The sequence below is a fragment of the Ophidiomyces ophidiicola genome (genome assembly GCF_022830035.1).
Source record: "Ophidiomyces ophidiicola strain CBS 122913 chromosome Unknown scaffold_9, whole genome shotgun sequence".
NCBI classification, from domain to species: Eukaryota; Fungi; Ascomycota; class Eurotiomycetes; order Onygenales; family Onygenaceae; genus Ophidiomyces; species Ophidiomyces ophidiicola.
This window is the reverse complement of record NW_026054649.1, coordinates 187,972-203,493: the sequence shown is the minus strand read 5'-3', so window position 1 is coordinate 203,493 and position 15,522 is coordinate 187,972. Positions and strand designations below refer to the sequence as shown.

General features: G+C 49.0%; 4 protein-coding genes across 4 annotated transcripts; 2 read left to right on the top strand and 2 right to left on the bottom strand.

Moving 5' to 3' along the window:
- Positions 1–1,424: 1,424 nt before the first annotated feature.
- LOZ57_002972 (uncharacterized protein) lies at positions 1,425–3,086 on the top strand (the record flags this gene model as incomplete). The annotated part of the gene is made up of 1 exon (XM_049252027.1): positions 1,425–3,086. The coding sequence occupies one exon, from the start codon at positions 1,425–1,427 to the stop codon at positions 3,084–3,086; it is 1,662 nt and encodes a 553-aa protein (XP_049108910.1).
- Positions 3,087–6,453: 3,367 nt separating this feature from the next.
- LOZ57_002971 (uncharacterized protein) lies at positions 6,454–8,526 on the bottom strand (the record flags this gene model as incomplete). Its single annotated transcript, XM_049252026.1, has 1 exon — positions 6,454–8,526. The coding sequence occupies one exon, from the start codon at positions 8,524–8,526 to the stop codon at positions 6,454–6,456; it is 2,073 nt and encodes a 690-aa protein (XP_049108909.1).
- Positions 8,527–9,325: 799 nt separating this feature from the next.
- LOZ57_002970 (uncharacterized protein) lies at positions 9,326–11,579 on the top strand (the record flags this gene model as incomplete). The annotated part of the gene is made up of 3 exons (XM_049252025.1): positions 9,326–9,789; positions 9,921–10,863; positions 10,917–11,579. 3 exons carry the CDS (start codon positions 9,326–9,328, stop codon positions 11,577–11,579), a joined length of 2,070 nt encoding a protein of 689 aa, XP_049108908.1.
- A 1,156-nt stretch (positions 11,580–12,735) lies between these two features.
- On the bottom strand, positions 12,736–15,159 carry FKH2 (transcription factor; the record flags this gene model as incomplete). The annotated part of the gene is made up of 4 exons (XM_049252024.1): positions 12,736–12,808; positions 12,886–13,805; positions 13,868–14,926; positions 15,043–15,159. The coding sequence occupies 4 exons, from the start codon at positions 15,157–15,159 to the stop codon at positions 12,736–12,738; spliced, it is 2,169 nt and encodes a 722-aa protein (XP_049108907.1).
- Positions 15,160–15,522: the final 363 nt, after the last annotated feature.

Below are 15,522 nucleotides of genomic sequence, written 5' to 3'. Positions count from 1 at the left end.
TGTACGGCACGATTTGATTGTCTACCCGTATGAAGTAGCTAAATACACCTGCGACACAGCACATTTCTTTGCACTGGGCCTATCTTTAATTATATCTGCCTATGCTCCGTGCACAAGCGAAAGATCAAGCAGGATCACTCCAGAATGCAAAGAACCACAGTGCAACAGAAGGATGCGAAGGTGTGTAGCCCGTCGCGCTAACCCCAAAGCATACTCTTGGCGTCATGTGAATGGTATGGGCAAAACCACAAGCTGCAGGTACGGCAGACCAATGGGGCCGGGCGGGCGCCGCCGGCGCCAATGAGTGGCCGGATCGTGTTTTATTACAGGGCTTGGCGTTTCCTGCAGCCGGGCCCCGTGGTCCCGTGCAACGTCAAGCGGACGACAGGCGGCCGACCACACTCCATCCGCTGCTCTCCCGCTCCGTTCTCCTATGCTGGCTGCAAATGGGCCTGGCTTGTGTTTGCGCCAGGCACGTCGAAAAAGGCCGTCGCCGCGATCTGCTCTGAGGCCTGCCTCCGCACGACACGAAGAATGAGGCTGCGACGAATCGCGTTTACTTTCCACGACACCGAACGGAAGTAGAGAGCGGGTGAGGGAGGGAGAGCGCGTTGTTGCAAGACCGCGGGAGGAGAGTGAAAAGGGAAGAAGAACAAGGGAACTGGTCGGAGCCGGTGGGCTTGGTGCTGGTTCAATAGAGCTGTTGAACAGGCCGTGAGATTCTTTCTCTCTGCCCATCCAGATTCTTTGCTTTCCTTCTGGCCCCATTCCTCTAGGCCAGCATCAATTGAAAAGCCTCAATTCGCTACGTTAAGCCGTCCTGCTGTCGGAATGACTTGATCGGACTCCGTGAGAGCTTGGTACATTTACTTCCCAAAGCCAGGCTGTTTAAAGACGCTGCTTGAAAATGTGCTAATAGCGCCGTTGGTGTTTTTGATAGACCCCACAACTCGTCGTCCCCTATCGTCCGAGGATTGACGTCCATTCTTTCAACTCTTTAGTCGCACAGTTCGACACCACAATCTCTCATCTCACTCGTTTATTTACCCCTCCAGCGACCGAACGTTCGCGCGTCATACGTTTTCCACTCGTTGCCAATAACAACCATAATTACATCGGCTCTACGCGTTTGAGCGTGCCCAAAATTTTTTTTTCCTACACAACGGCACCAAATATCGTTTCGTGCCTTTCCACTCCTTCCCAACCTCACGCCCAATTGTTTTTCTGCTCTGTTTTGTCTTACGACACTGTGGTATTCAGCCCAAAAGCCTTGCTTAGATTCTACTAGTTCAGCTGTTTTCTCTGTTTATTCTTGTCTATTCTTGCCTTTTTATTATCTGCATTTAGCCTTTGTTTCTGATAAAAGCCCTATGCACTGCTAAGAGCATCCCTCTCAAGCATTTAAAAAACAACTCACCTTCACCATGGGTCATCATGGAGGTAGAGCCAGAGCATTGTTAAGGGAACTACAGGCGAAAGACCAGAACAACAATGCTGGAAGAGGCAGATATGCTGCACCCCGGGATGCCGAGAGGGAACATGCCCCACCACCCACCATCCAGGCTGCCGGGCATCTGTTACGCGCGCACTATAAAGGTGTGATTGTTGCTCGGCAGGCAGAACCTTCCTCATCAACAGCTGTTGTTGTGAAGACCATTGTGCATGTTGTGCTCACCAATGGTTCCATTGTTGGGAGGTTTACTGTTGCAACTCTTCCGGCAGTAGTTTCAAACTCTCTGCTAGGTGTTATCACCATACCAGCAGATGCAAAGTCACCAATCATTGTCCCCTCTCTCCCAAAATCAAGTGGCGCGTCTCCTACCCATCCAGCTAGCGTTTCACAAACCCAGCAAGCTCCGTCTCAATCCCCAGTTCCCTCTGGCACTCCTTGGCCAGGTGAAACAAAGATTCCAATTCCACAACCCCTTCCTGTAAGTCTCAATTCCTCAGTGCATAAGCTGTCATCTAATATTTCCCAGGCCCCGCCATCTACCTCAACTTCATCTGTTCTTCCATCATCATCATCAATCCCTGCTAGTTCAACCTTGACATCTTCATCCGCGAAGTTTACATCTAGCATCTTGTCTTTGCTGACACACGAGACTTCTCCAAGCTTTTCGGAATTCTCGTCTAATTTAACGACCATCTCCTCTTTTTCGAATAGCACTACGAGGTCGACCACCACGTCATCCTCGAAGCTATCCTCTTCAACTTCTTCAGAGACTTCGACCGAGGTCAACATTGGTGGTGATGGGCGTGCACCAACTGACCAAGCTGAATCCCTACCCACCGCCCCACTCAATGGTCCGAGCCGAGATGCTGGGGAAGCAGGCATTTCCAAACCGCAGATAATTGGAGCTGCTGTTGGTTCGGTTTCTGGCGTTGTTTTAATCCTACTGATCCTTTTGCTCGCAATCCATTTTCGAAAGCGAAAATCTTCGCAGACACGTGCACTCTCAGAGGCCCCGCAGAGTTCAGCACCGGCCGTGTCTGGTGGTAACAACGATATGAGCCCGCGTTCAAGTTTCCTCGCCGCAAACTTCTTTGCTCCTGCACGCGCTCTCAGCCGTTGGAGGAACTCTGGGCAAGCAATTCGTCAGGAAGAAATCGCACCCGCTCAGCGTGGATTCGAAAAGCTTGGAGGGAGAAAGCTTAAATCTGTTTTGGAGACTGGTGGCGACGGCTATGACAACGAATTTGGTGCCAGCGATAAAGCTTATGAATCCGGTAGTCTTGCAAAGGAGACTGCCGCTGGCCCTTCGATTCCGCGTATTCAACAGCCCGAGAAAGAAATCGGCCAATCTCGTGTCATCCCATCCCCCCCTCTCGGCCGCCCCGTGTCTCAGCAAAGCGATACCTCCGAAGAAATCTTGTTTCGTCCGTCACCAGCTCGAGCGATCACTACTGAGAGTGCCCTCTCCGGAACAGGCTTGCACCCGGATGCCAGGACCAGCGTCATGCCCCATTTATCCAACCCTCCTCCTCCACGTTCTCCCGTGCGACCTCGCTCAGACGACGCGCTCGGGAGAAGCTACCCTCATGCAGATAGCAGCCGTGCCAGCCGGTTCACAGAAGGACTCAACTAATCACCCATCTGTCTGCAGAACATAATCATAATCTTGAGTGGCATTTTGCTAACGGTTCTACAACTTGCCCTTTTATGCTAATCATTTTTTGTAGGAGTTAGGTCTTTGGTTTCATGTACATGGCTATTCTGTTGGTGTTACCCCTTTCTTTCTTGTCTTGCTTGAGCCACGCCTTTCTGTTTCGCCTTTTTTCCAAATAAGAATAAAAGGACTGTTGTTGACTAACCTTGTGTATCCACATAAGGGGGAAAACGGAAAGGACAACTCCAGATGCATGTATGCCTTTGATAAAAAATTTCTGTCCTTTGGTCTCAGGTATTATTTCTATGGGATAAGGCTAGCAAACACACCACAACTTGCATGAATGGCTTTATTAAGTCGGCTTTTCTTCTTTCAGATCTAAGACCTCTTCTTTTTTGTTTTTGATATTTTGTAAGAGTGATGGTCTTATGATACTGGTTTTGATGTTTGTAGGTGATGGTGGGACTCCATAAGAAATGATTCTCTGGTGTTTTGCGCAAACAGGAGCCCATACTCCATATGCAGGTGTACATATACACTACAAGCTTTGTGCCTCTATTGGATTATTTCTTACCTCGCCTACAATGCTCCACCAATTCACGGCACAGTGTCTCCCTTCTTATGTATACCATTGATGGCCCAAATAACCGAGACTGGGCTTTGAAACCATCCAGCGTCCCTGATACTGTCTCTGGGTAACAATTTTTATACCAATTAATGACCTGAAGAAGGCTTCTTTGAACACCGCGAATGCATTCAGGTTTTAAGGAATATAAGGACTTGGGGGTTCTTAGTTTAGAAATTTCAGTGGGAGTGGCTTAAAATATCTGGTATGAAATACTCCCAACCTCCATCTATCCAGAATTACTGACTATACACTGGAGAATTTTCCTCAAGTCACGGCAGTAGAGTGAATAATCGGGCAGTAAAAGTAAAAAGGGTGACATTGTGTTGGCAAGAGGGGAAACAGATTTTGGAAATAAGACATAAAATGTAAAATTGATTCTTGTTGGTCTCACTGGAAGGTCTTTTAAAAGTTTTATATCAAATTTCATGTAAATATCTAGAGTGCGTTGAACATAGTGCCTTGATGGGCTATGTTGGCCCAAGACACAATATGCTACTCTATGACTATGCCTGCTAAAAAGAGATAAAGACAGAAAGCCAAATGGTAGTTGACAAGCAAGTACGGCACATCTGTATAATAGATTTCCTGAAGGACTGGTATAACAAAACGGGTTCTCTGCTAGGCATTAGCAGCCATTCCAAGGGCGGCAGGGAAGGTACACCCTGGAAGCCATTCCAGTAGCAAATAAGAGTTGATGAAATCTCTAGTCCAGGAGCAGGCCTGGGTGGTATTAATGCTCTATTCAAAGCAGTAGTGGGAGGTCGGCCGAGCCAAAAAATCGGCTCGGTAGTAATATCAGTTGTAGAGACTTTTCCAAAGATATAGGTATGTTTTGCGTGGAACCATCCTTGGTGATGCAAACGGTGCAAAGTTTAAGAAACTAAAGTAGGTTAGCCAATAGCTGACTAATAATTTTTGATTAGCACGTGGTTGAGCTAGGGCCACCTACAAACAATAGGTAAAAACCCTGAATCGGAGGGGCGGATATTCGGGCCTTCAACAACTGAGCAGAAACTGACGCCGCGCACAATCCTGTTTTCCAGCATCTGCACATAAATGATAGAAGCTGCATGCTGAAAGGAGCTGTGGCATCAATAAATAACGACTTTGAAAGACCGGGCCCCACTCTTCTAGATGCGTTCCTGCATGAGCACAATATTATTCAACATCCGTTTCCCGCAACTTTGTTTAGTAGCTCTCCTTGACAGGGGGGCTACTTCTATATCAACGGGTGGCATAACTACGCCAGAGATGTCGAGTAGACTGGTGGTGGATGTTGCCATGGTTATCGAAGTGTGGCTATGGCGGGCGGCCCGACATTGCTCTGTTTGTTCTGGTCGCTTTTTTCGATGCCGAGGCTAACGTCGCCAGGCTGTGTTCCGGCATTTGAGATCTTACGAAAGATGGACTACGCACGAGGAGTGCAGCATGATGCAGATCCAAAAAAAAAATTTCTGCAGTGGCTATATAAGGCAGGGTAGCACCGTTTGGCGACGGCCTACATAGGCCTCCTGCCAGCGAGTGTGGATACATCAAGTATACATATTCAGGCTCCAAGCCTTGGTGCAATAGGCTCGTTCAAATCATTCCCAATATTTGGTCAACAAAAGATTTGACCAGCTGTCATCCGACTCTCCTCTCCTCCCAGACTGCGAACGGCGGCATAGCTTGGCGATTCTGGACGGACGGAATCAGGTAAATTATTTCTGCGTAAATAGGTTAGCCTACCCGCGTTAGCTTATGAGCCTGGAGAGGGACGGACGCCGCAAGTCTTGCAGTCGCAGCTCTGCGTAGCGCAGGTGCAGCCGCTGGGGCCGTTGCACGAGCAGTCAGATCCACATCCGCAACCCATTTTGATAGACAAGGCTTGGTAAAAGCGGTATTGCTTGAGAAGATTGGAAGTTTGAGAAGTATGTGGTAGTATCTCGATTGAAGTTGTGATGAGGGGAAGAAATCAAGTCTGAGCAGCGGGCAGCCGGGGTTTAAGTAGCCTTCTCGCCGCTTCTCTCTACGGTTTCGCCGCTGCGTTGTTTGTGCGTTGTTACGTCATGTATTCTCAGCAGCATCATCGAAGAGGCGTTGAAGAGAGTTGCTTCAGGCTCGTTGGTGGAACTCAAACCTGACTTTCGGACTTTTATTAGTTAGAAATCTTGGATTCGCCTCGCCGCCTAAGTTCTAAACCCGAGCCCCAACCCCCAGATGCGCCGATGGTAAGCTACAGGGCCGAGACTCCATACTGTTTGGTATCCCGAACCAAGTCTCCCGCCACGATGCTAGCAAAAAAGACGCACGTTGTAGTAAGTAGAGTAGCAATCAGAAAGTCACACAGTCAAATGGAAGCAAACCCCGCTAATTTCCGGGTAAAGTCAAGAGGCAAAGTAGCGATACCATGAGAATTTCGATCCATCCGCACTCTGAAATGAAATCAAAGGCAAGTTCCGGACCTCCGGACCGGCATGGGCCAATGCAAAAGCTGCAGGGCTATCAGCGGCGGCTGCCTGACCGAACAATTCCATCCGCAACTAGCCTGCCAAGCTTCTTCCTGCAGTCTGGACAGTACCATTTGGCGGTGCGGCTTGGGACCTCCGTCAACCCAACACACTCAATATGGAACCATTCTTTATCACACTATAGGGCGTAGTTAGTCTCGGGCTTTCAACATTGTGAACAATTGGTTGACGAAAGTAGAAAACCATCGTCACCACCACCATCCTCATCCTATATAGAAATTACATGGGTGAAAAATATAAAAATACTCACATCATTGTCTTCACAGCAAATCATTGTCCCAAAGCTTACATCCCCACAAAGGCAGTATCTCGGCTCGTTCGGGTCAATTTCCTCCATAACCCCGTCTTCATCGATTCGATAGTCATCCCGCGTTTGAGAATTGCCATCTCTCCCGTTCAGGTCCTTTCTCTTTTTGGTCGGCTTAGCCTTGCGTCGGCCAACACTAACAGCAGACCCGCCATCTTGGCCTGCCGTCACTGGGCCCGGTGCGGGACGCCTACTCCGTCGCCCTGCCGCTGTGGTGGCCGGTGCTAGTGCACTAGCGTCTACTGTGATAGCCTTGCCCGGCGTCATGCTCTTGCGGCGAATTGATTCGCGGGTTGCGGCCTCTGTTGGTCCCGCGGTTGCGGATCGGTGGCGGGTCGATCTCAAACCATTCGGTGGAGTAAATGTTGGCTGGCCTTTTGATGTTGATGGTCGACGGCCGCTCCGAGTTACGGGGCGTTCCAGCTCGGCCGGGGGCATCTCCTGAGCCTCTTTCACTGGGGCAGCTGATGCGATAGGGATAGAGGTTTTGATAGATGTAGGTTCTACAACTGTGGTATCATCAGCAATAGTCATGGGTTTTGTCAATTTTGGTTTTTTCGTGCTAGTTCTAGCTGAAGTGGTGTCAGTGGTCATATGCTCGGTGTTCTCTGGTTGCGCAAGTGCCTCTGATTCTTCGAGTTTTCTCTTCCTAGAAGCACCGGTTGGTTGTGGTCTAGGCTTCACTGTGATGCCGTTAGTAATGCATGCTACACCGAAAGATCCAGTGTCAGATGTATCAAGGGGTCTCTGGCTAAATGGGTTTGAGAACAAGCTCTTGAACGTCGATCCGATATCGCTCAGTCGTTTTGCTGCAGACTCCGCCTCCGCCGCAGCTTGTGCAGCTTGTTCTCGTGCTTGGGATTCGCGCTTCAACTTCCTCGCTTCATTCATTTTCATACCTCGATTAACCAATTTCGTTTCTTCCACCGTTCCGGTGCCGCCCACAGCGTCAGCTTTACGGGTGAGTTTTCCTGGAACATAAGTGTTCATAACATCGTCGCAATCAAGAAATTCGGCGCCTTCTTGCTCGGCCTTTTCCTTTGCTGCTCGATAATTGTCCCATCCACGGCCTAGTTCTCCAAGTTCGCGGAGTATCATAACGTCGCTTGGCTGCCAAACACTGTTCTTTTTCATTTTTTTCCGCAGAATAGCCATTTCCCACTCAGTAAGCCGTAGCCATGGACGGTGTTCGCCTCCAAGTTCTGCATTTGGCGGTGGGGGAGGGAGTGCGGCGAGGACTTTGCTGGTAGAGCGTTCCGGGACATTTTTGTGGGTCCTTGTTCCAGGCAGCTTTATGCCATTCTTCAGCGTTTTCTTTGGTTGAGCAGTATTCTTTTTTAGGCTATCTTCTCCAAGTGCTGAAACATGCGCTTCATTGCTAGCTCCTTCGACGCTGACCGTAAGGTGACTTGGGTTTAGGCTGGTTAGACGGCTACTTCTAGCTACCTTTTCAACGCGAGATTTTTGGCGCCCACCATCAAGACGTAACGTGAGGCGCGTTGGCGTTTCAACCTTTTCGGTGTTATATGTCACAGGCGGGTTCTTTGCTTGGGCTTCAAGCTCGCGGGCAGTGGTAATCGCAAGCGCACCCAATTTAGATTTGATACTTCCTAAACGGTCGAAATGGCGATCTACAGCGTCATATAAGCGGGAGGCTTCGGCAAACGACGCTTCGCGGGCATTGATCGCTCGTTTTAGCTGTTGTGATATTTGAATGCGAAGGGTGTGAGGATCTGGTCGAGATTTGGGGGACAATTCTGGTAGCTGGCCATAAATGCGAGTGAGTTCATGGACAGCATTGGCGGCATCCAGGTATTTCTTGTCCAAGTTCCGAACCAAAGTCAGGGAGCGAACAAGGTCTGACGGAAGGTATTCGGTGTAGTCAATAAAATCAGTGATAGTTGCCTGCGCATCAGGATCGGAGGGCCCTTCCAAAAACAGTTCTGGCCGATGGGAAATCAAATCATTCGACATTCTGGCGGGATCAATGCTCGCGGGGGAAGGACGCGCAAGGTAGCTCAATTCCGGAGTTTACGCGCGGCGGCGCGGAGATCGTGCACCATTATATAAAACAGAAAACTTTTGATATGTATATTATAGAAGAATGAAAAACAGGGGCCAAAGACCAAAGGCAATGCGGGGGTATGGCGTCAGAACCCGTATGGACATCTGCTTCATGGTGATGATGTTATCGTGAAGTTCGCGAGGAGATGATGTTGCCACGCAATGCTGATTGGCTTATCGGATAAATAATAACCCAGAATAAGCCTTCCAGCTAATGATCAGCTGATTTCGCGTCTTTTGCACTGTTTGCACCTAGATGTGTTTGGTTTGTTTGGCAACGACGAACGACTGCATCATTAACAGACATTGTGATGCGAAATGAAGAGACAAATGCATTCTTTCTCTGCTGTATTCATCTGGACCATTCCAGAATCTTGAATTATGTGGGCATAGCGCTTATGCTCTAATACTATCTAGTTTTTATTCACTTTACAGGACCAACGGGCATTACCGTTAAGATTGAAACTGGTTGATGTAACTTCTTTCTATTCAAAATTGCCAGTGAATTTGGCATTTTGTCTACTCTTTACATTCAACTGCCTTACTGAAATTTTCCCCGCGTGCATTTCAGCATCTGCTACAGCTGAGAAATTGCAAGCATTAAGTTTTTTCCATCTTTTTTTGCCTTGCATCTTAGAAGCCCAACAGATTCAGCCAGGTGAACCTGCTAATTTTTCAGTTTTTTTTCTTCTATGCAATGTCCCCAGCCATGAGTCAGTCTGAACGTCTGAAAATGCTCTTTCATGGTGGAGATAAGTCTCTTTTGAACGTCAATGTGGGCCTTAACACCCAGAATGAACCACCTGAAATAACGCGTAAATCGGTTTCGGAAGTTCCGAAAAGTCTTGCTAAAACCAGTTCAACTTTAACACCCCCTACACAGGTAGAACTTAGTTCGGATTCGGAATATGAAGATGAATATCTCGCTGCTTTGACCTCATCCGCCAAAGATGCTAAAAGGAGGAAGGATGGCTCTCTGGGAGAAAGAAACGCAAATGATTCCTCAAACAAACCTACACAGGCCTCGCAGCCAAATTTCGACAATACATGCTACTTCTGCCCAGCTATTCTTATCAGTCATTTTCCTTATAGGTATCTTGATGCTGATGCTGCTGAGAAGGCTGGCCCCGCTTTTTTTGATGCCGGAAAGTTTTGGAACCGAAAATGGAATCTGTATGTATCCCTCCTCCCGCCACTAAGGCTCTGTCTGTCATACCCTTCCACTCTTGCAATGGTACCTCGTGAATGATCTATTTAGACAATGGCTATTTGTGTATTATTTACTAATGAATGACTCACAATAGGTATTATATCTACCCCCCCTCTTCTGTATCTCCCAATCCCCTACTTCTAATCCCCGAACCGGAGGTGCAACAGCTCATGAAGGAAATCAACAAAAAATTTGGCTGTGGCGCAAAAATTCCTGAGAAATCCCATCTGGGCGTACGTCTACCATTTAATAACGACGGTACCCCGCTACCGCAATTTCTAGGCACTTCTACCAGCCGCGAGATGAAGGATTCATTGGAAAGCACTATCCCTCCTCCAACGGGGCAATTTCAACGTCCCAAAAGCGCATCAGGTACCACAGATCGCTCGTTTGCAGCCTTTAAAGACAAAATGGAAGCTGCGTTTGGTGCCATTCGCCGTAAATCCAAGTTAAGCAAGGCCAAAAAGCAGAGAGATCAAGCCAGAAGACTTCAGCTCTGGTGTCGCTCGCTGAAACGTGCACAGTGCTATTTAGGTCTCCGGGGCCGTCTTTCCCAGCCCAGCAGACAGTTCGGTGTAGACTATACTTGTTCCTGGGACGCCTCTACTTCTGCTTCTTTGGTGGCTGCTGCCAGCATGACACCTTTGAACGTGAAAAATACCGCCCCGTTCCCATTTGCAGACGCACCGCTATTCATTTCTATCGATATTGAGTCAAATGAGAAGGCGCACAGTCAGATACTAGAAATTGGTATTTCTACACTGGATACTTTAGATCTGGAGGGTATCTCTCCCGGTAAAAACGGCAGCAACTGGATGGGCAAGATCAAAACCCGCCATTTTCGAATTATTGAGTACCGTCATATTGTGAACCAGGATTTTGTCGCCGGCTGCCCTGACTATTTCGAGTTTGGCAACAGCGAATGGATATCTATCAATGATGCCGCTGATATTGTGGAATCGTTCTTTTGTCCTCCCTATTCTGGCTCTTTGAAACATACCGAGAAACGTGCTGGTACGAAAACCGATGATAGTGAGGTATATTGTATCGAAACGACTTCCTTTCGAGTCCTTAACTAACAAACATATAGGACGACGAAGATGGAGGAGTTCCTCTTCCAAAAAAATTCATTACTGCTGATAATCGTCGGAATTCCGAAAACCGGTTCACTCTTATCTCTGCGCCTGTGCGCCGCAATGTTATTCTCGTCGGCCATAACCTCTCATCAGACATCAAGTACATGGCTCAGCTTGGGTGTCCATCCTTCGCTCACGCTGCCAACCACTTCAGTGAAAGTGGATCAAACGAAAGCAGCGGCACGTCAAAAGCGCAATTTCTCGATAGCTTAGATACAAACATTCTTTTCAGAGTATTCAACCGTCAAATGCAGCCAAGCTCGCTCAGCAAAATCCTAGTAGACCTCGAGCTTACAGGCTGGAATCTCCATAATGCAGGCAACGACGCCCATTATACCATGCAAGCTCTGGTCGGCATCGCGGTCAAGTCGCGCTGTGAAGAGCATGAGAATGATAATAGGGGAAGAACGAGTGCAGCAAAAGGAACGCGTGGTGGTAAGAAGTCCTGGAACGCGGAGGTTAAGCGTCGAATTGCCACGAGTGTGCAGGAGGCGGAAGCACGGATTCGGCAGGAGTGCGAACTTTGGAATTCGGCGTTGGGTTATTCGGGAACATGGATAATTCGTGGGGATGACTTTGACGGAGGCCTTCCAAATGGGTTAGAGATGAATTATTAAAGTTCACTTGTTCTAGAAGGTTTGTGCATCGGCAAGAGAAGAGTTTATGCATAGCAAGTTTTATTTATGAAGTACACGAACAGCTTTATGGGAATTGAGTCGAGCAGAATAGTTTTGCATTTCAACAGTAGAAAGAGAGAGACTCTACCAGCTACCGAAGGTGCACATCACATCGCATTGCGTCGCATCGTGTATGTACCGTCTTCCATTCCTCCGCCATAAAAGTACAAAATCAATAATTATAAGAAAAAAACACAAGAGTAAACATTGGCGCCGTACTAAATTCCACCCATCTTTGCACCAACATGATAAAACCCTCTTTCTCCTCCCCTCCCAACTTTTTGTTCTTCACCCATTAAGGCATGCGGAAGACGAGGTAAGGTACACACATAACTACATACAAGCAAACAGAAAAAAAATCAGGAACGCCATCCCCAAATCATCACCCATCATAGAAAAAACCACGAGAAAAGATACAGTCTCAGTGAGATGTTGTACCATAATAATGGGGACAATAAGAATGAGAGACAATGGTGATTGCTCAAAAGGACAGGAAAAAATGCACAATACAAATGCAACAATCGTTAAAAATGACATAAGCGAGGGTCATGACAGGATGTGTCGTGTTTGTTCGTGGGGAGATGCGCTGTTATTGTTGCTGTCTGCGGTGCTTCGTATGTGAGATGCGAATAATCGGAGGCAAGAAGTGTTAAAATGCTAGATGTGTTTGAACCCATAGGCAAATGGTAAAAATTAAAAATTAGATAAAGTAAAAACGACAAGGTGAAGAAGAGAAGAAGGTAATACAACGGCAGACCATAACTTGTTGTTGTGCGGGTAAGGTTATGTTCGACAGAAGAATTCAGAATAGGAGAATCGAATCAACAGCGGCAGCAGTAGAAGCAGCAACAGCTGGAAAGGGTCGAAGAAATTATCTGTAGCGGCGTAAAAATGCTTGTTTTCGATCCGGTTGTTTCGGTTTTTTTTTTTCCTTTCGTGTCTTTCTTTCGGATGCAAGAAGAACAGCAAAAACAAAAGATGCTATTCTTGAACAAATGTTGTCGAAGAGATTAAGACAAGTATGTGATCTCGTCCGCCCACGCAAAGAGGAGGATATGATTACCATCTCATATGAAAACAACTGACCCAGAAATTATTAGGTCGACGTAGCACTTGCTCTGGTGGCATTGCTCATCTGTCGATGGTACGATCCGATGGGTTGGAAGCCCCTTTATCAGAACAGTCAGAACACACCACAAATTCATAAAAACACTAAGAACCAGCCACCACGCTGAGGAATACATACCTAGCGAGGTCAAACCCCTCCGCCTCTTCATTCTCATCCTCATCTTCCTCCTCCTCATCATCATCCTGCCAGCGCCGCTTCTCACGCTTCTCACGCTGCTTCTGCTGCTGCTGCGGCTGCTGTTGCTGTTGCTGCGGAGCAGCAGTTCCAAACCGCGGGCGCGCGCCAGCCGGACCACTGGGTCTGCTCGGGCTGCCCAGATTCGGCGGCGGCGGGCTACTGCTCGGCATGGCATTTCCGTCCCAGCGATTATTCGGCTCACTGGGCTTCAGGGGGCTGATGTCGTTGGGCCGGGCGGGCGTGCTCCCGATATCGGCGAATTTCCAGAACTGCGCCGGCGAGCTCATGGGCATGAATCTCGACGGCACCTGGGCTGTGCTGGGGGGCGCGAGACGCGGTTGCTGGCGCAGCGGCGCGGGCGTGATCATGGACGACGCGGCGTCGTCGTAATATGAGGAGGAGAGAACGGGCGGAGAGCCGGTGACGTTGTCGGAGAGCCCGATGGCGCGCGTTCCTTCACCGTTTCGCGGGCGTACAGGCAGCGGAGTCTCTGCGGGGTTGTGCATGTCGGGACGACGGCCGGCGCGAGAGCCACGATCTGGCGTGAAAGCCTCAATTGGAGCAACGGAGAACGAATGGTAGCCCGGCGAAGTAGCCTGGGAGGGCCTGGCAGCAGGCTGAGATTTTTCTTGTCGTTTCTCAAAAGAGCTGTTATCCCCATTGATCTTGTGGAAACTAGGACTCTCCTTTCCGATTGGCGAAGATGGCGCTGATGACTGAATGCCCTTATGGGCCTTCTTCCAATACTCTTCCCGGTGTTCAGCAGCAATCTGCCACTTCATGCCTTTTCCCGGCTCATCAGTGCGACGAGGGACCTTATTAAATGCCTTATTCAAAGACAAGTTATGGCGAATAGAATTCTAGCAATCACATCAGCACAAACCCAACCCCCTAAACAAAACCAAGGCCGAAGACAACTCACCTGCCACCCAGAGCTCGTATACCTATAAAACGCATACTTCTCCATAATAAACTTGTAGATATTACTCAAAGACAACTGCTCCTCCTCCGTCGAAAAGATCGCCTGCCCGATCATCGTCGCATAGCTAAACGGCGGCTTCAAATCCTTGGCCGACTCACTACTATAATCAATGTCCCCCGTGCTCTCCATCATCATCCCGCGATTATACAGCGGCGAGGGCTTGACGGCCGAATCGCCCGCTCTGGACTTCGGTCTCGCCGTGGCAGGCGTCGCCAGGCGCTTCGACGGCGTCACAGTCGCAGCCGCCGCACCGCCATTCCGAGCATCCTCCCGCTGCGCGGCCTGCGAATCAGACGGCCCACGCGGTGTCGACGACGGGGCTTGAGGATGCGAGTGTCTAAACCCAGACCAGATGCCCGGGCGGTCCTGGAGCTGCTGGACCTCCTGTATGGCACGCAGCCTGTTGACAAACGTGGGGTGGATTTCGGCTCGATCGCCGGGCGTGACGAACATCATCTGAGTGCCGGCGACGTCGATGACGTCGCCGCTCTTGAGGGGAGAGCTGAAGCCACGCTTGAGAACCGCGTTGTTCAGCCGCGCGCTATTGCGGCCGTTGACTCGAAACCGCCATGCTTCAGCGGCAACTTCGTAGAAGACCTCGGCGTGCAGACGCGAGACGATTTTACTGGGGCCCAAGTCGATATGGACCGGTGGCAGCGCCTGAGCGGCGACAGCGACGGGGCTGGACTGCGCATCGAACTTCTGGTCGCGATCCGGCGGGCGGCCGATGTTGATGTGGAGCTCCTTCATATAGTAAGTCCAGTCTCGCCCGGCAATCTTCGCATAGGCCCTGACACTCTCAGGATTTTCCTCCCTGTTTTTGGCATTCGAAAATTCATGCTGAACAGCGACGTATTCGGGGGCTACATTGAGGCAGGAAATCACGGAGTCCACCAGGTCTTGGTCTATAGTAGCATCGTTCTCCCTGGAAGAACCCTCATCGGAGCTCTGGTCGGAAACAGCGGTCTCTTCGTGCTCTGTATCGGCTTTGTGGTCGATCTAGTAAGAGAAAAAAAAAAAAACAAGAACCATGAGCGAAGCTGCCTCACAGACTATGTATGGTTCACACAAGCAAACCACCAGAACCATAGCAAGCAGGTTAAGTGGAGGCGTACCTTTCTTTTCTTCACAGATCGCCGACTGGGTGATGAGTCCAGAGCATCAGTATCAGGAGCCTCCTGCAGGACAGCTTCCCGGCGACGGTTGTTGCGTCGCCTGGTAGAAGGTGGCATGATCGCACAGTTGTTGCTGTTGTGTTGTTGTTTACCCAGGGCACCTTCAGCCCTATTTCCCCACTTTATTGACAAGTAGATGCCAAAAAAAGAAAAGGCTCGGCAGTAAGTTCAGCAAGCAAGATCAGACTGAGAGAACCAAACCCGAGAAGAAGATGTGTGAAGCTCACAGGTTGAAGAAAAAACACAAACAAGGCAACAGCTACAAAGAAAATCTCGCCCTTATCTTATCTCCGTCCTTCTCCAAAGCGTGGGGTTTTTCGAGAAAAAAGATAGCTTCCAAACGACAAGACGCAAGTTTTCTCTCTTTCGAAGCACAGCGAAATCGAAGAGCACTTAGGAAGTGAGGAGGTAGAGAAAGCC